Here is a 20,469-nt window from a genome sequence, read left to right on the forward strand (position 1 = left end):
AGAATATTATTATACTATGGAAGATATTGAAACCATACTGGTTGGCCACTAGAATCCAGCCCCACTCTTCCCCAGCCTAATACTATAAAATCCACCACTGGTCAGGATGGTTACAGGATGGTGGGCCCAACTCCCTCAGTCTGCAAATAGTGTCAGCTGCATAGGACAGAAGTAAAAGGGATTCAGATGGTTAGAAGGAAATTAAATATTTGTATTCATTTACTTGGTCATTACATAACGAGGTAGAGATAGTTATATTCATGTCTGAAAATAAATTTTATAACCTTTATTTTCCTTCTGCTTATTATTGATTTATGATATTGATTTATAAGGCCAAACAACTGGCAAATAATTCAAGATGGCTAATAATAAAAACCACACTATGATTAAAACAATAGCTCACCCAAAGAGCAAAATCTAGAAAAGAAAAAAAACAACCACTGTGTGAAAACAGGCTCAGTTAGAGCCTGGGCACAATGCTCAGGTTCTCGGTACTTCTGGTTGCTTTTGTTAATTTTAATCATTAAGTTGTCTCTTTTTAAAAAAAGACTGGAGCTAATTTTATTTGTTTCTTTTTCTTTTTTTACATTCCTCTTGGTCAAGGAGCGTGCATAGCTCTCCTTTCTATTTTACTTTCTGTACGTATGTATATATGTATGTATGTATGTGTTTATATAGACTTTTTTCATGAAACAAAAAATATATGCTTTATGATTTGTGGTATTGATGATTAAAAAAACTGGATATAGAGAAAAGTGAGCTTTTTTTGTAATCATTACATAAAAGTTAATATTGTAAATGTACTTTCATTTGTACAGAAGAAATGGCAAGCTTTTAACTATTTCTTTTGTTTTCTCTTTCTGCACTTTTTTCTTTCTCCTTCCTTCCTTCCTTCCTTCCTTCCTTCCTTCCTTCCTTCCTTCCTTCCTCCCTCCCTCCCTCCCTCCCTCCCTCCCTCCCTTTTAGTTTTTATGTAAAACTTTTAATAAAACCATTAACTTGTTTCCATTTCCTCCCTTCTAGAGACCTGATTTACCTCATTTCTACATCTTAGTGCTGTCATATGGTGTAAACTATATCAGTCAACAGTAAACTTTATCAGGCATAATGGAACTGAAACCTACATGTTTCTTTGCCATTGTCAAGATTTCTGCATGGGAACTGATTCTGGAGTTTGCATTGCAAACTGTATTGGAAGCAAATTTACTGGATGTCAACTGCACATTTCTGTCCGTAGCTGTTAGACCAGTGAAATCCTGACTATGTTCATAGAAATCTCTCCAAGGTGCCTGCATGGCAATGCCTTGCCTGCTCTTGCACTAAATTAATTAAATCTATCTCTTAGAGCCCAACTATAAAGAGGCATATTACATTTATGTAGGATTGCTGATACAAAATTCCTGAAAATTATTATAATCAAAAGCATAGGAAGATCTTACCTCAATATTAATAAAAATATTCTCAAGGTCCTGAGGTTGCAAGAACAATTGCAGTGGTTTCATAAAATGCTGCAAAGAACAGATCCTGGTTGAAATGACCAGTAACAAGATAATTCAAGAGAGAAGATACCAAAGAGAAATAAATATACAACCTTAACTAAAAGAACACTTCATATTAGGAGGAACCAAGAAAATCCTGCAACCACATTTGTACAATTCTCATCAAGAACTTGAGGAAGAAGCTCAGGAGACTCAAAAAATGAGTGAGTGCATGTTCTGACTTCTTTGAAATGAAAATAGTTGACATCTCCATTGCTGGATTAGGAATAGCATGGAGACAGGGAGGCATTTTTGCAATGACTATGGAAGCTCATGCCACCATAACAGATCTCCTAGAAGACATGTCTCACTAAGGGATTTCCAACCCCTCTTCTGCACCTGCAAATCAAATGCAGATGTGGAGAACCCAGGACCATATAGACTTCCCTTGGACCTCATGATGTTAAAAGTAACACAGCACGTCCATTTTTTCAAAGTTGCTGAGTTCAGCATTTCCATGACAGCTATAAGTAATGAAATGGGGAGACAAAGCCCTGAAGGATTTCTATACATAGTCAGTGGGGCTCAAGATCACAACTTATATTTTTGCTAGCTACGAATAACAGAGTACTAAACATTGTGGCAGAAGTGGGCCAACCCCATTTTTATTTCTTTTCTGATATTCAGTAAGGTCCCGAGTCACTGACTTTCTGTTTCTTATCTTCCATATCAATTAATTTTGTTCCAAGGAAGCTGCTCTTTTCAAATATATGGCAGAGAAAAATACAGTACAGCCTGAACTATTGGTAAGGAAGAGGTGAATTAGATGGATATCGAGCATAAAAACCTGGTGAATAGATTCTAGTGTGCTTGTATATTTTTCTTCTGTTTGTTGGATCTCCTGAAGGCAGCATTTCCTCTTATCGAGTTCAGTCATTCGCTGTTACAAGATACAAAACACAGTGAAAGTCCTTGTTTATGGAAAAAGGGTAAGATGTCTATTGAACATCCATGGCCTCTGCTGTTGAAGCCAGGAGATTACATTTCGAATATAAGTCCATCTATAAAATGAAATGAAAATAACCTTCCTATTTTTAAATTGGTTTAGTTCTTTCTCAGTGAGTTTACAATCTGTTAGGGTCATAATTCTCCTCTATGAAAAGGTATTAACACATCAATTGCAGAAGTGATATTTTCTTTGGCTAGATTGTTTGAAGGTTTTGTAGCCAATTCTGCCTCATAGGGAAATAACACTTCCTAGCTACTTACTGGCGTGACACTTGGCTCTGATCTCATCAGATCCTGGTAGATCTCATCCCCTTCCTCTTCCTCATTCTCAACACAATCATAAAGGTCATCATCTTCCTCCATAGTGTCACTGGTGAAAAAGGAAACAGAAAAGGAAAAGCCACATTGCAAATATTACAAGATCAGCCTTTCCCAGAGAAACGTGGGAAATCCACCATTTTAGAAAAGCTCAATCCAAGTGGCAGTCTGATTATAAGAAATCATCTGGATAATATTAGAGGCTGGTACCTCCAAAGTGGCAAAATGTGACTTCTGTATCTCTATCCCTTGGTATTGAAATATATGATGTATAGCTAATAGATTCCTCCCAACAATAGTATTACTAAACAAGATCTTAAATGCACTTCCAGTATGACTTAGGTTCTTCATATCTTTCATTTATTCTAACAGCTTATTGCATTTCTTCAGACTCTGGAAGATGCAATTGCACGATTGTTAGTTTAGAAACCTACATAACATGAAAACATTTTCCCCAATATGCCCTGCTTTGTTAGAGAAGCTAAAGATTCAGTGGCAACAGTTCTTAGAAGTGTTAATTTGAGGAATGATTTTGTTTTAACATGAAAGGGATGAAGCATAGCACCATAGTCCTTTTGGGGCACAATTTTTTCTCACAAATGAGGACAAATATACATGTCCCAGGATAATGTTGCAGAATACAATCTGAGCTGTTCACTGGGACCAAAGGTTTATTCTTCCAAGCTTTGGGGCTTGGGCTAAGGATGAGTTCCAGCATGAGCTTGGAAGCTTGGAAGAATACACCTTTGATTCGGGTGACCAATTCATATTGGATCCTGCATATTTTTTTCTCCTAAATACTCTTTACTCTATTATGTAAATACTTTTTTAACTATGATGTGAATAATGACCCCAAAGGAGACAAACAAATCTATAGTGATGGTGGACTAGATGACAGATTTCCTAATGCTTCAAGAGGCATGGCTAAATCTGAAAGCCTACAACAGTAAACAAATCTGCAGCTTTTCAACATGCAGTAATACAAAATGCTTTACTTGTTGAGTTTGTAATCGTATATTTATTCAAGACCTTCCACCTTGTATCCACCCAAAATCAAAAGCAATTCCAGTCCATGAATATCTCTCCCTTCTCAAAGTAAAGTGCTTCTTACTCAATTTGATCTGATAAACCACTGTAGATGTCATCATCTGCAATGCTGTCTTCTGTGGGAAATGGCCTGTAGAGTAATAAAAATGCTCAAGTTCAGGCAAATATAGCCACAGTGCAAATCATGCAATTATAGAATATTAAATGTAATATTCACAATATTTGGAGATTTTAAAGCCACCCATTTCACAAGGCAAGTGATTCTGGGCTGTGTAATATCTAAAATCATTATCATTAGCAAACATTAAAAAGCTATACAATAAACAGCTAAAAAAAGAATAATAGATGAAAGGAATCCCTAAGGTCCCCTGACCCGCTGGCACAACTGGATCATAAGAGACTTTTGGAGGCTTAGGAGCAATGAGGCCATCTTCATCTCAATGGGGGAAAGAGACGACACAGCATAGGGGCCCCGCCAAATCAGAAAAGGCCAGTCCATCTCAGGCAAACACTCGGCAGGGACTACTGACTGTGCAGGATGACTGCAGCTGCCTCCCAAGCCTACATCCTCCCAAAGTAAGTCAAAGGGAAAACACTGCATGTTTCGTCTATTTTACATCAAACAGAAATTAAAAGTATGCTGGAAAAAAAGTTCCAAGGTTATGTGTCAAAAATCTTCAATGAAATCATAATCAATGTCCTTATTGTATGGATGTCCCCAAAAGCAGCAAGACTGCTTCTCATCTTAAATCTAAGTTAGAGTGAAAAGGAAGACCAAGGTTTTCCCACCTCACAGTGTTATTAATGTAGGAGGTCTATGGCATAAATTCTAGAGGGATAATACTGTTCACCCAATAAAGAATCCCTGGACACTTTAAAGGTGAATGCATTTATTAGGTACAAGTCCATCGGCTGCATCTAATGATTTAGTTAGTCAAAGCTTATACTGCAATGAAACTATTGTGCCATAAATTTTTCATCATAAAGCCATAAGCTGAAAGTGATTATCCATTCAATATATCTGTCTATTTGGATGGGAAACTTTGATACACATTCTCTGGGTTCTTCCCCCAGCTAAGTTTAAAGTACTATTCATTACCCTTTGATCTTGAAGAAAACTAGAATAACATAAAATTTCCTGCCCCCACAGGCAAACTCAATCCTGCCAGAGATGCAATGCTGGCAAATGGTGCTGCTCTTATTTACAGTGTAAATGGAGCCTTAAGGGCAAGAACTGGTGGATCTGCCGTGTTGTCATTTTCAACCAAAAGTTGTTAGCTGACAGGAAGATATCCATCACACTCCTTAATGTGGAATGGGGATACGCAAGGGAAGGAGGTAAGTGTTCACAGGCAGCTGGACTGATAGTCCCCTAACAAAATTTCCTCTAATTCTAGAGTATCAGTTGCTTTTAAACATGGGTTTAGCGTTCATCCTAAATCAAAAGGACATTGAAATAGGATAATCTTCACAATCTTGCAAAATTCAAGTAGGTCTAGGACCAATTGCACCTGTATAGGAAGAATTATCCAAAATGCAAAAGTCACTGCTGAAAAGACCTAATGTCTAGTCAATGCCACCTGTACCTCCAGGGAGAATAGTATCCTCAGCAAACCTATTTTCAGTGTTTGCACTAAGAAAACAAAATTACATCTGGCAAGGAGGTTCCTGATGTACCTTAATGCTATACTATATTGGGATGAATAAGTGCCACTTGAATTGAACCAGGAGGCAGCAAGGTCCACTCCTCCTAATGGTGCTGCTGGAAACTGCCCTCCCACAAGGGTGGCCCTGAGCCGAACCTGGACCAAGTGACACCAGGCTCAGATGACAAGCCTATCAGGTAATTCCTGTCTCAGACCATGAATCAACAGCCATATATTATGAGTAGCAACCTACTTTGCCATCTGTACTGCCTGCCACTTTAACACTGTTGGGAAGTGTCCACACAGAGAATTAAAGTAAAGGCGGCAGGACACAACTGACATGGACATGAAATGGCATTCATTGATCTGAAACAGAATCCTGCAAATTGTGGGGAAAAACTAGGAAGAAGATGATTTGAATGAGGTCAGGAAGCCTATTGGCAAATAATGCAGCAATTTCAAATTAGTTCTGCTCTGGAGTAGCAGGTTTTCCCTATTAGCAGCAAACCACTATTTTGGTACTACCTGCAGCTTCTGAGACTTACATGCTGAATTCTGTAAGAAGTTTGAATTAAAGGCAACTCAGGTTAAAAGCATGTTTTTAAATGAAAATTGTACAAATGTCTCTGAATACATTAACTAGTTTTGCACTTACATGAACCCTTTCTTTTGGGCAACTTGTGTCCATGAGAGTATTGATAAAGCATCAATTACCTGCAGGGAAGAAGGGAGCAAGAAAGACAAAGATTCAGAGATGTGTAGATCATGACATCATAGGATTTAACTACTAAATCCTCATTGACTTAAATATTATCTTTCAGTTCAGGACATATTTTGCAGATTAAAATGATAAACTTATGTGCACAATACCAAAGGACTGCAAAAATCTGACTGATGATAGATTTTATTTCCAAACATGGGAGCGACCAATGTCCTTATCCCCCAAATAATTCTTGTCTGAACTCCTGTTTAACTTATACACTCCCCAATTTTTCTCCAGGCAGTCTTGTAAACCATACCTAGAGGCAAGAGTCACATACTTTAACCTGGTTGTGATGAAGGTTGGTGGATCATCCTCTACTGCCTGTTTCTCTGTTTTCTTTCTTTGAATAATTTCTCCTGCATTTTATTACTATTTTAATCTTTTAAACTTATCTTGTCCAAGGTACAGAATAATACATCACATAAAATACGATTGAATATTAAACATTTAATCCCAGATATATCTAGATATAATCATTTAGATTACATTCTGTTCCACTTTGATTAAACTCACTTATTTTGCCAATATATGTTAAGTTTACAACAGTTAATTATTTTTCAGGTAACTGCTCTGTTCAATATACCTGACTGACTATTTATTTCATTTATTTATTTACGTTCCACAACCAAGTCACAAGTTGATTATCAACTGCTGATTCATGTTTTTAAAGCATGTTAATATGTAGCCATAAAAAAATTTCAGCAAAACAGACATAACCTCCCTACATGGATGTGTGTGTATGTACATAAAAGATTACGGTATATATTCTTGAAACTGTGTTAGTTTTTCAACCTATACTTTTTCCCTTACTGTTAAGTACCAAAGAGCCAAAGAATAATATATTGTAGGTTTTCAGTATTTTGCTATATTTTACAGCTAACAATATACTGTATTTTGAATTAGTCTCTTCTGTTGTGGTTTTTATATGGGGGGATGGACAACATAATTATACTAGCATTTATGATTAAAAATAGTCATACAATTTTTCTAATATCCTCAAACACTTTCAGCCAAAATGAGCATCGTTATGGATATTTCAGAAGAGATGGTAACATATATTGGTTTGCTTGCAATCCTTCCAATTCAATCTAGAACACTTTAATATAATGCAGTGTTAAGGAGTTATAAAATCTATGACTTATTTTTGCAGTCAATTTCTGATGATGTCATCATAGGTTTAAAAATATACCAAGTTTCAAGTTGACTCATCTAGTTCAAATCCCTAGTCTGTCTTCTTAAAACTTTCTTGAGGATTTTTATTTGGTCTCAGAGAATTTTTATAAGAAGTTCCTACATACTGTAAGCAAAGCAAATGCACCATACTGTTGTACAGTATGTTCCCATTACTTGAAATAAAGACTATTTTAGATCTCATGTCATACAATTGTCATATAGCTTAGCCTAGCCTAGCTTAGTTTAGCTAGCCTAGCATACCATATAGATACATATATTTTGTAGAATTGGCCTTATACAATGTTTTGAAGCAGCAAAGTTCCAACACCTATTTGTTGACAATAATAGGTATAATAGGGGTGTGTGTATGTGTGTGTGTGTGAAAGAGAGAGAGAGAGAGAGAGAGAGAGAGAGAGAGAGAGAGAGAGAGAGGGAGGGAGGGAGGGAGGGAGAGAGAGAGAACATGCATGCTTCCCTGAATTCCCAAATTCAGTCAGGGATATAAGGTTGGGGGTTATCCTCTGGGCTTTGTCTCTAGCAGCAAAATTCCTCAGATAGTCATTATATGAAGAGTGGCTGCCATGATAAATATGTTAGTCTTCAAGATGACAAAATGATTTTCTTCTTTTTATGCTTATTATATAGAGTGGGTGTAGGATGGTGATTCAGAACAAGATATGGAAATCCCCTACTTCAAATTTGGCCTCAACCATAAATTCAGTTGGCAAATCACGCTTTCTCAGCCCTTAGCTGTTAAACTAGCTCTTAAGGGTTCTGAGATGATGAAGCTTTTAATTGGGGAGATCAAAATTCACTATTTTGGAAACAGAACATTTCAAAGAATTTGGGAATGCTCACCTTTTAGCCCCTATGATTCTGCCTCTGGACCAAAATGACAATAATATAATTCTAAATAAATAAAACCATTACATACTGTTAATAAAACTATTCCTACCACTAGATAAGATCATCCTACCTGAATGCTCTCTAAAGGAAGTATTTCATAATTTTTCTAAATACCATAACGAATAGGCACTGGACCTTAGAGATCCAGACTGGCATGGTAGTTAAGACTTCAGGATAAAAACCCTGAATTCTAGTTCTGTTTTAGGCATAAAGCCAGCTGACTTGTGCCATCATACTCTCAACTGTAGGAAGGAGGCAAGGATGGAGTACTTATAAAAATCATGCCAGGAAAACTCCAGACAATTACCAGGACTCAAAGGTGAAAGAAAGAAAGAAAGAAAGAAAGAAAGAAAGAAAGAAAGAAAGAAAGAAAGAAAGAAGGGAGGGAGGGAGGGAGGGAGGGAGGGAGGGAGGGAGGGAGGGAGGGAGGAAGAAGATATGGGATATGGTACTCCAAAAAGAGAGGTCTGACTGAAGTTCATGTTTTCATGCTTTTTTCCTGAAGCGTGCCAGGTTTGTTTCGTTTTGCTTTATTTTTTTGGCAATCTGTGGCTTCAAGGAAACATTCTGCTGCAAGGTTACATATGTTACAGCCAGACCTTAGGATACACCTACTACAGCCAGCTATGTGGGTCTGCTACTCTATTTCACATCCTATTGTGGGCAACAGCTTGTGGTTGCTCCCAGACATGTTGAATGAAAGCAGGAGGTCTGGGAATGCAATGAGGTTACATTGCACCTCTTTTCAGAAAGGGCTATGTAATGTTGCACTTAAGTGAAACCAAGAACGACACAATATGCTTTGCTCTATCAAGCAGTTGGGACATATATTCTGTATGTAGAGATAGAAACAAGTGGGGGGTGGGGGTGGAAGGAGAGAGAGAGACAGAGAGAGAACAGGCTTTGGGACAAGGCATATTCAGATCAAGTTTGCAGCTGTCTGGAGTGATAATCTATTTTTTTTTTTTTGCCTCAAATAAGATGGCCCTAATGTTAAAATCTGAGCATCAGGAACCTGCCAACCCTAGTTTGCTGGATTGAGATATCATGCTCAGTCAGAATATCACATTCCTGAGAGGGGCACAATAGAGTACACACATATTTTTTAATCCATGAATTTGATTGTGACCTCTGAACTTGTTCTGAGACAAATAATTTGCTATAATTTGCACATGACTTTACTTGCTATTCATTTTTTTTTGCATTGTAAAATTTGCTTAAATGTCTGCATCACAGTGGAATTGTCACTTTTAATATTTTTATTCTTATATCACTTGGCTAGTCAGAAATATAATTGATTATGTTGTTTTATGGTTTTTGATATTTTAAACAACCTTGTGGCCCATTCAAATGCAAATGCAAATAAAGAAATGCAAATAAAAATGCAAATAAAGAATACAATAGTTGAATAGATGTTTGATTTGTAGATAGAGATAGAGATAGGTAGATGATAGAGATAGAGATAGAGGACAGTAATGTATTCTGCTAGCTGAAATTACAACATCAGCTAACTAACTTTACTAGAAATGGGATTTGGTTTTAGTCACCACAATGACTTCTTTGCACTGATATAAAACATTCAGGATCAAAAGGACTTTGATGACTATCATATGGAGCATATGGAAACTGTTTTATGGAGGGAAAAGTACCTTTGCAAAATCTTTTACGTCGAACAAATCGAAGACCTCAAAAAGATCACTTTTCCGCAGACCAAACTTCTCACAGCAGGTAGCAAGGAAGGTTCGGATATTCTTTAGGCACAGGAACTGGAAAGGAAATGTAAAGAATAGACATAAGGCTATCAGAAATAGGTGATATTGAGTAAGAACATTAGCAAGCAGGTCATTGTACTAAATATATAGTTAATTCAGTCAAAACACTAGCTTTCAGTTTCTTTTGAACAATTTCTGCATATATAAACTGACATGAACAATTTCTGTTTGATTACACTGGGTTGCCCTAAACTTTGGGCCAAGTTATCAATAAGTGATCCAGATGAACTGCAGTGTTTATATTAAAAAAAAAAAAGTTCACCCTAAAAGTTTCATTTCTTCTGTTTTATTTTTTTAATCTGATACCTATTTAAACCAGAGACCTGCACATAAAATTATGGCACACTACGCTTTAAAGCGATGCATGTAACTCTAAAATGTGTGAATTTATAAATACAAGAAAGGCTATTGGAGCTAGTTTTCCTCAACCCAACTTACTAATTAGAGAAATTATAGCAAAATCTAACACATTCATCCAGATGGGAAGGCAAAGAACTTTGATGGCATTTCCTTCTCAGGTCCTTTTTCATTTCATGTAGACAGAATTGATCGAAGAATATATTCCTGATGCCACAATTAGGTTGTATAAAAGTGTTGTCTGAATAGATACAGGCAAAGAAATGACATCATGGTTACAATAGGATTAGGAAAATACAGGCTACAGTTTCTACTCAGCCATGATATCGCTTACTAATCTTTAGCCACTTGCTATGTATTAACATAATTGATCTCACGTGGTTGTTGTATGCAGAAATGTAAGGTAAGAACCATGCATGCTATCTTAATTAATTAATTAATTAATTAATTATTCATATTTCTATGCCGCCCACTCTCCAAGGACTCTGGGCGGCTTACACCAAAGACAGTATACTAAATAGCATATTGCCCCCAACAATCTAGGTCCTCATAATTTGAAAATATGCCAGATGTACAGTAAATGTAATAAATGAATGCATTTTAATTTGTTGCCAAAATACTTTACAAAAATTAGGGTAGTGTGACATAATAGTACAATCTTCCTTAATCTGGTTGTGTCCAGATTATCCATTGCTTGTGCTGTTACTATGAAACAGGGATGCTATTCAGCAGGTTCTGACAGGTTCTGGAGAACCAGTAATGGAAATTTTGAGTAGTTCGGAGAACTACTGGCCCCAGAGTGGGGTGGGAATGGAGATTTTGCAATATCCTTCCCCCAGGAGTGGGGAGGGAATGGGGATTTTGCAATTTCCTTCCCCTGCCATGCCCACCAAGCCACGCCCACCAAGCCACACCAGACCCACCAAGCCACATCCACAGAACCGGTAGTAAAAAAAAATGAATTTCACCATTGCTATGAAATCAGCACAGAGGCAAAATGGCCATTATTATGACAGAGAGGAACAGAGGAAGTCAATATAGGAAGCTAATTGAACGGAAGCCATTCTCTCATACACACAACTGACTTCTCTATACACTGTAGATAGGAGGAAAGAGTTATATTTCCTCAGCATATTTGTTCATTTCAGAAAACTGCTGAGGATCATATCTGGTGCTGGGAACCATCCTAATTTCTCAATGATGCTATAATATTCTTTCATATTTCATAATATTTGGTGGGTGAGAAGAGATTGGAGAGTTCCAGTTCTTTCCATTGTTCCAGCCAATGTATCCTAAACAACCAAAGTGTAGTGATAGCCTGGAACAACAAAGGAATTAAAGATTCTTACTTCCATCCATTCTTTGCTTTCCTAGCCATCAAAACAATTGCAAATCTGGTCCAACTTCTTACTGCACTACACTGTATAGTAACAAGCACTTCCATTTGCAATAGAAGCTATTCTGAGGTAGGAAGAAAACTATGCTGACCTGAATGTTAGGCACTTTCCAAGCATAATGTTGAATGCTGTAGAAGATATATGAAAGAAGGCTACTGCATTGTGGATCTTCTGACCATACATTTCTTAATTCCATCTCTTTTGGGGGATTCTGTGCACATACTGTGCCCTATTCACAAATCATGATCTCTAATCCCTGCTGGCCTATACAATAAATGAAAAAGCTTCCAGCAGCAACACAAGGCAGAAAAAGAACAGAAGGGCAGTTCATCTTCTCCTTTGTGAGGTTCTACCACGACCATCTGTCTCACCGAAGGTGCTAAGATCTTTTCTGAGCAGTTCTGCTCCCTCTCCCCACTTTTTTTTTTTTTTTTTTGCTTTTAAAAAATTACTACAAACTTTGGGATTCTACAACCCTGATTATTTTGACTTCTGTGCTTATGAATTTTTGGTGTCATTAAAATGTCATTCTCACATTCTGAAAATAAACATACTGTAACACAAAGAACTGTAGAGAAAACATCATAGAATAAACTATTCAGTCAATGATTGCTGATCTCCAAAATTATTTTCCTAGCTTTCTCATCATTGCATATGATTGGTTCCTGAAAATGAGTGCCTCTTGGCTCATGGATAGTAACTGTTGCAATATTTTCAGGATCAGACTCAATAAAGATAATAGGAGTTAGAGCTTTAAATATATTTCTTTTTAATTATGATAGGCATTCTATATTCACTGAATATTCAAGGTAGAAGCGACGAGAATGGTGAGGGTGGCTCCTTATATATACAAGGGGTGGAGCTAGGAATGGGAGTGGTAAGTTATGAATACATTAAAGTCCAAAGAATAAGTTAACCTCTGATGTTCCATATATACATTATTTACACATTGGAGAATAAGGCATTTACATCTGACAAATCCCCCTCTAAATGCCGGTTCGTTACACAACACCAATTACATTCTGATTCAGGACAATATAATACATATAATTTAGAAGTTAAATATTTGTGTTGTTTAGAAGGTAAGGGTTTTGTTAATATGTCAGCTAATTGTTCAGAAGTATCGCAATGTATTGCTTTAATGAATCCGTCTTGAGACAGTTGTCTCACATGCTTAAACTTTATATCAATATGCCTGGACCTTTGTCCAATTGCATCGGATCTGGATATTTCAATGGCCGCTTTATTGTCTTCATGCATAATAAATGGTAAGGTGGGTTTCTTCCAAACATCAGTGATCAGATCATTGAACCATACAAGGTTATTTGCAGCCTTGGACAAACAAACATATTCCGCTTCTGTAGTAGAAGTGGCTACTAGTTCTTGTTTACCAGTATACCAGTAAACTGGACAATCATTCAATAGAAAAACATAACCAGAAGTACTCTTTCTGCATGATGTATCACCAGCCCAATCTGCATCAGCATAACAAGTAATTTTTGGTTCTCTGTCATTATTGGGTTCCAACATTAAACAAAAATCTAATGTACCCTTCAGATATCTTAGAATTCTTTTGACAGCTTCCCAATGATACAAGGTTGGTTTACTAACATATCTTGACAATAGATTGAGAGGTAATGCAATATCTGGCCTAGTCCAATTAGATATATAAAGGAGTGAACCTATAACTGATCTGTAAAATGTGTTGTCTTTAAACTCAGGGGAAGATTCATCAGTGTTTCTAAGGAAATCAGTTTGCATAGGGGTGTCACAGGTTTTAGCATTATTTAAGTTACATTTGTTTAGGAGTTCGATGATTTTATCTTTCTGTGTAAGTTTGAATCCCCTTTTAGTTTTGTTAATTTGCACACCAAGGTATTTATTCACTTTACCCAGAGATTTCAGTGAGAAGTGTTCATTTAACTTATTTACAAAGATTTCCCTGCTCTCTTTATGCTTTCCAATGTATAAAATATCGTCCACGTAAATTAATACAAATTCAATATGATCATTACTCTTTTTTACAAAGAAACAGTTATCAGCAGTGGTGGCGTTGAAATCCATGGTCTTAAGTACTTTTACCAAGCAATCGTACCATCTTTTGCCGGATTGCTTTAATCCGTACAGACTCTTATTTAATAGCCAAATTTCGTTCTTATTAGTGTATTGACTGTGTGGTGCTCTTACATATATTTCCTTATCTAATTTTGCATGTAAGTATGCGGTCTGTATGTCATATTGGAATACGTCCAGATTGAGTGCAGATGCTACTACAAGGGCTGTTTTGACACTCTCTGTTCTCACTGTGGGTGAATATGTATCAGTATAGTCTTCTGGATATTTTTGTGCATAGCCTTGTGCAACTAGTCTAGCCTTGTATAAGGTATTGCCTCCTTCTAAGTTCTTAATTTTATAAATCCACCTGGTACCTATAATTGTTTTATCCTTAGGTGCGATCGCAGGTGTGAATACATTTAATCCTTGTAAACTTTCCATCTCTTTTTCCATAGCTAGTTCCCATTTTTCTCTTTCTTCATGTGGAAGTTTCAATACTTCTTCATATGTATTAGGTGTTATTTGTTCTCCATTCATATGCATTATGTAATCTTTGTATTTATTTGGTATTTGGTTTCTATTGTTTCTAATAGTTCTTTCAGGCTTGCTATGGTTATCATACAAATATCTAGCTTCCTTTTTTGTTAATGTGTCTGTCTTTATTTTATGCTGACTATTAGTCCAAGTTTTGGTTTTGTTCTTACTTTTGTTAATATTTTGATTTTCTGTTGTTCCTTCCTCGCAAGATATCGTATCTTTACATTTATTAGGAAATATTTCATTAAGGTGCAATTTTGACCAATTGGCCTGTTCATGGAACACAGCTGTTCTGGATACTATAAATTTGTTATTACTATCAATAAATCTGTACCCTTTGGTTCCAGTTTCGTATCCCATGAATCTTAATCTCCTGGATACGTTTTCTCCCTTTCTCCTCAATTGTTTAGGTATGTGTACGTCTGCAGTGACTCCAAATATGTGCATGTGTGATAATTTGGGTTTTCTATTGTACATCACCTCATATGGTGTCTTATTCACAATACTGGACCAGGTTCTATTTTGAGTGTAATTCGAATAATGTAATGCCTCTGACCAAAATTGTTTGCCTAAACCAGCATCCTCTAATGTGCACCTAATCATGGTTTGTAGTGTGGAATTTTTCCTCTCTGCAACTCCATTTTGAAATGCAGAAAAAGGATTGGACGTGAAATGTAACATTCCTCTATCCTTTAACCATTGGGAGAATTCTTTAGACATGAACTCACATCCCCTATCTGTCATAATTTGCTTTATTCTGATATTATGTTGTGTTTCTATACGTTTGTAGAATTCCTTAAATTTCTGAAATGTTTCATCCTTGTGCTTTAATGTGTAAACAAAACCATATCGGCTGTAGTCATCCACTATTGTTAGGAAGTAACGTTTTCTATAGGTAATTGAGGGACTTAATGGACCAACTAAGTCCATGTGTACCAAATCAAAAATACTGTTAGTTGATCTGTTAGATTTTTTTGGTCTGGGACTGGTTTTTAGTTTGGTGGACTTACATACTGAGCATTCCAAATAATTTTCACAATTTTTTATTTTGACACCTTCTGCGTGTTCAGTCATTTTTTGTACTACAGGAAAGCTTGCATGTCCTAACTTCCTGTGTAAGATGTGAGCACACTCATCATGAATTGGTTTACCTATTTTTGGTTTCTTTTCTTTGTATGTATTTTTGTGATCATGAGTTATTCTACACTCATCATTGTCACTGTTACTGACATTTTCATCATCTGCTTCAATACAATCTTCCATATTTGAATCAATGTTATGTAAACATCTTTCTATAGTTATCAGATAGGGTAGACCTCCTTTTATCATTACAGTACCTACATTTGTTTTGTTCTTTTCTATAGTTGCTTTCCCCTTTGAGAAAACTATATTGATATCAGATTCTCTGCTTAATTTTATGGCACTTAGTATGTTGTGAGGTATTTCTGGGATTAATAATACCCCCTCTATTTTCCCTAGACCAGGCAAGGTCACATTTCCTTTGCCTAGTACTTGAACCTTTTCTTGATTAGCTACCTTTATCACAAACTTATCTTCTATAAATGAAGATAATATACTTTTGTTGTTGGTGGTGTGATTTGTTGCACCAGAATCAATAAGCCAATTGTTATTCTCATCCTGCTGTGTTCTGGTGCTGTCTTGTTTATTTAGCCCATTCAGTGACCCAGATTTCCTCTCTTTTGAATTTTCTCTACCCCCTCTACCTTCTTTGTAATTTGGTGGGCTTCTATATTTGTGTCTATCTGTGGAAGATTGTCTGTAATTATATTTGCTCCTATATTCTGGTCTATGTCTCTCTCTTGAGACTTTGGGGCAGTCTCTTCTACTATGTTCCCTGGATCCACAATTGTAGCATCTAAAGGCCTCATTATGTTTATCTTGAAAGACTACTTTCCTAAAAGGTTTGTGGTCTGTTTGGTTACTGGATCGATTTTTTCTTGAATTGTCTTCTGCTATCAATTTGTTAGATAGACTTTCTATGGATAAATATCCCAAATTAATGGTATCTAAGTGTGACATAAAGCTATCCCATGATGGATCAAGTGAATTGATAATAACACTTTTCATTGTTTGATCTGAAATCACTTCCCCCCTCAATTGTAGCTCAGCTCTTATTTTGTTTAGATTTATCAAATGCTCACTTATAGAAACCCCTGGTTTTACTCTAGAGGAAAAGAAATCCTTAGACATTCTTGTGGTTGTAGCTACGCTATCGCTGTGAAATAGATTAAACATGCATTGAATTATTTCTGATACAGTTAGGTTTGGTTTGATGCTATGATACATTGCAGGAGACACGCTAGATATTATTATGAAAAATGCTCTATGATGTAAACAATCTATTTTTAAAGTCCAAGGTCTTCTTGGAGGGCTAGTTATAAAGAATAGTAAATTTTCTTTCATGAAAATAACCTGAAGCTGTTGGTACCACTCTTGTAAATTAATGCCATCAATTCTAAGTTTTGGGAAGTCACTGGGTAAGTTACCTACATTATTCTGTCCATTACTTACAACCTGGGGCAGTCCGTGATCTCTCAAGTGCAGGAAATTACAGAACGGCATTGGGATGCTTGCAATGAGTCTGCGCGGTTCTCTGGCCAGTTCAAGTCCTTCTGGGTCGTCTACGTAGTTTCGCACATGCGCGTTGCTCATTTCTTCTTTGGTGGCGTCGTGGAAGGTTCTCTCCCTTTCAGCTCTCTCGATCCGCTCCTCCTCAGATGAGTCGGTCTCTGGCTCGGTTTTTGGGGTTCTGGTGGTGGTGACGGTTCTTTTCTTCTTTTTGTGTGCGTTGGTATTCGATTTTGTCTGTGGTGTAGGGCGAAATCGGCATGGCTCTCTGGGCTCGGGCGTCGTCGCTTTCGAAGTCAGGATGGGAGCGTGCAGGTCTTGAGTCGCCGGTTTGATTTCTTGCTTCTTCGTAGATGTCTTGGTAATTTTCAGTCTTGGCCCAAAAGCAGCAAAAAGCGTTTTCATTGCTGATTTTATTTGAGATTTTGTTAAATCGTCTTCACTTTCTGATTTTGGATCATCTGAAGAGTTTGAGACTTCTTTCTCACTTTCTTCGTCTGATAGTGTTTTTCGCGCCAGAAATTTTGAACTGAGCGTTTTGATTGGCTCTGCTTCATTCTCTTTTGAAGTTCGTTGAAACCAAGATGGCTGCCATTCAAAATTTCGCGCGGGATCACATCTTTTCTTTTTAACAACTATTTTCTCAGTAGTCATCTCACTTACGGTTTTTTGATCTTTGGGTTTTTCTTTAATGACGTTTTTCTCTCTCGCTGCTCCGCTGTTCTTCAGCATCTCCTGGAGGTCCGCGATGAGACTTTCATCATTCTTTTGGCTTTTTAGTATCTTTAATATCTCTGACCTGAGTTCGTTATTTTCTATTTTGATTTCTTTCTGGTCATTATTTTCACTCATTAGTTCTTCTTCTTCAGTGGTGTATTCTTCGGATTCTCTCGAAATCGCATTGGTGGATTCGTTGACCATCTCTTGATCAGTTTCTATTTCTTTGCTGTAGGCCCTGGTGTTGGGCCTATCTTTCTTGGACATTTTTAATTACTTATTGAGTCAATTAACCATCCTCTGCTACCAGCTTGTTGCAATATTTTCAGGATCAGACTCAATAAAGATAATAGGAGTTAGAGCTTTAAATATATTTCTTTTTAATTATGATAGGCATTCTATATTCACTGAATATTCAAGGTAGAAGCGACGAGAATGGTGAGGGTGGCTCCTTATATATACAAGGGGTGGAGCTAGGAATGGGAGTGGTAAGTTATGAATACATTAAAGTCCAAAGAATAAGTTAACCTCTGATGTTCCATATATACATTATTTACACATTGGAGAATAAGGCATTTACATCTGACAGTAACTATATTGAAGATATTATGCATACAAAGATGGATACTACAGAAAGACCAATAATGGAGGAATGAATTGTGAAGATGGCTGAATTTCCAGAAATGGCTAAACTGACTTTTTTTTGTTAAGGAGGAAACTACAACTTCTGTACGTTTAAAAAGACTGGAAAACCTTTAAGGCTTTTTGCTGAAAAATGGATAAAAATGAACTGCAGTTTTTGGGATTTATTGATTAAAAGTTTTGATTATGTGAAAAAGGAAACTATGTTATGCAGTATGGGAGGGTGGAGATGATAATTGTTAAGTTTGTAATTGCTGCAAAGAAATTTGAAAGTTGCTTCTTTAGATATGTTTCTTTTTCTTGCTTTTTTGTTATTCTTCACTTTTTCTTTAACCCTTTTACAACATTTTTTATTTCTTCTTCTATGATTCTGTAGTTTTTAAAATTTTCATAAAGATTTTTCTTTCAATAAAAATTATTTCATACAAAAAGAAAATGACAGCCTCCCATAGAAAGACAAAAAAACTTGTCTTCACACATCTATTTGTGCCCTGTCAAAACAATCTTTTGGAGATTGGGTGGATAGGTACTGCAAGTGAATTATTTTCTGAAGCGGTAGGTGGGAGAGAAATACTTTTGAGTGAAATGACCTCATAAAGCAATTGCCTCTGCAGAAAGTGGGAAAGGCTGTGAGATTATAAAGGGTCTTAGCCTGTTTCTGAGGAGATTTTTTTTATGGCAGAGAAGGACAAATTCTGGGCTGCCCACTGGATGAAGTAGAATCGCCAGGGTAAGACATTCATTTTGTAGAAATGGAATATTCTGCTGACCCTGAAAGTCCCATTAGACTCACAATTTTTGGGGCCTGGCCAAACAACTGCAAAGTTTACGTCTAATCTGTTCCTCTATTATCATACCATGCAAATCTGAATCATGAAACAAGATTAAATGCCATAAATGGCTAATGCTTATGTTTCTATATATCAATTTAAAAAGAGGGGAAAGTATTTGAGGCAAAATCAAATTCATTTCCATTTTGCTTTGTACTTTACCAAAGGATAAGAGAACTTGTCACCAAATTATACAAACATACAAACAATTTGCCCAATAATCTGCCAGCTACTTTTTAGTATTATAGAATTTAGTATTAGAAAGCAGTTCTAAATGGGAGTGGATATAGTAATTATTATCCATAACATCAAAATTTTAACTTTAAAAATCTGTCTCCCCACCCCCATCCATTGAAACCAGTAAGAAAATGAAATTCTGTATCATAGGACTCCATTCATGATCTTCAGCAAGAAAATACGTCAAAAGGAAGCACTAGCAAGATTTTGCTGAATCAGAACTATTGATTTCTGTCACTCTATGGGAGTTAAAAAACAACATGCTATCATTTTGTCACTGGTTACTGACAGTAAGTTTCTTAGTCCTTTGACTTCATCTCTGACTATTTCCTCCTGCAGTCATAAATCTGCCTGTAGTGTATAGAGAGACCAAATAAGAATAACCCCACACATATGGCGAAATATGCTTTTATACTGTGAGAAAGAACAGGCCAAACTAGATTATTTTCAGTCCTTTGGTTATCAGCCGGAAGCAATTCGGCTGGGATGTCGACAAAATATAAAGTAACCCCGAAACCACTATTCTTACCCAGATAAAAAGTAAGCAAATGCAGTTTTTAGATCTCGACAGTATTAGAAGAGAGACTTTCTGTTAAGATGAGAATCATTCATAGATTGTACAAGGACACACCAATTTTTGAATTTCACCACTGCGTATAGGGTCTCCTGCCTGGGTGGGAGATTAGATTAGAACATCTCAGAACACCCCTTCCAACTCTGTTATTCTGTTATTCAATACTGCTGATATGAAGGTCCAGCATACACAAGCAACATTCATATTACATAATATTACACATAATACAATAAATACGCATTCAGGCCCAGCATAAACAAGGAAATCAAATATTTATTTAGGGAATATTCTGCAGAATGTGCTTATGATCTCTTGTCAAAGGAGTGGAATGAAACCTTATGCAATTCTTTTTTGAGAAGTAAATCCCACTGAATTTATTCTTCCCATACAAGAGGATGAAAATCTTTGCAATCTACAAATATA

General features: G+C 36.5%; 1 protein-coding gene across 1 annotated transcript in view; it reads right to left on the reverse strand.

The window, feature by feature from the left end:
• VAV1 (vav guanine nucleotide exchange factor 1) overlaps window positions 1-20,469 on the reverse strand; it is a 68,301-nt gene that overhangs the window by 25,666 nt on the left and 22,166 nt on the right. Inside the window, exons 3-8 of the mRNA XM_034434456.2 lie at window positions 9,989-10,105; window positions 6,153-6,211; window positions 3,916-3,981; window positions 2,748-2,856; window positions 2,326-2,418; window positions 1,440-1,508 (exon numbers count right to left, since the gene is read on the reverse strand). Coding sequence (XP_034290347.1) covers window positions 1,440-1,508; window positions 2,326-2,418; window positions 2,748-2,856; window positions 3,916-3,981; window positions 6,153-6,211; window positions 9,989-10,105 — 513 coding nt within the window. The remainder of the gene's footprint in view (window positions 1-1,439; window positions 1,509-2,325; window positions 2,419-2,747; window positions 2,857-3,915; window positions 3,982-6,152; window positions 6,212-9,988; window positions 10,106-20,469) is intronic.

Source organism: Pantherophis guttatus, chromosome 2 (assembly GCF_059756535.1).
Source record: "Pantherophis guttatus breed Tessera chromosome 2, ASM5975653v1, whole genome shotgun sequence".
NCBI lineage: Eukaryota > Metazoa > Chordata > Lepidosauria > Squamata > Colubridae > Pantherophis > Pantherophis guttatus.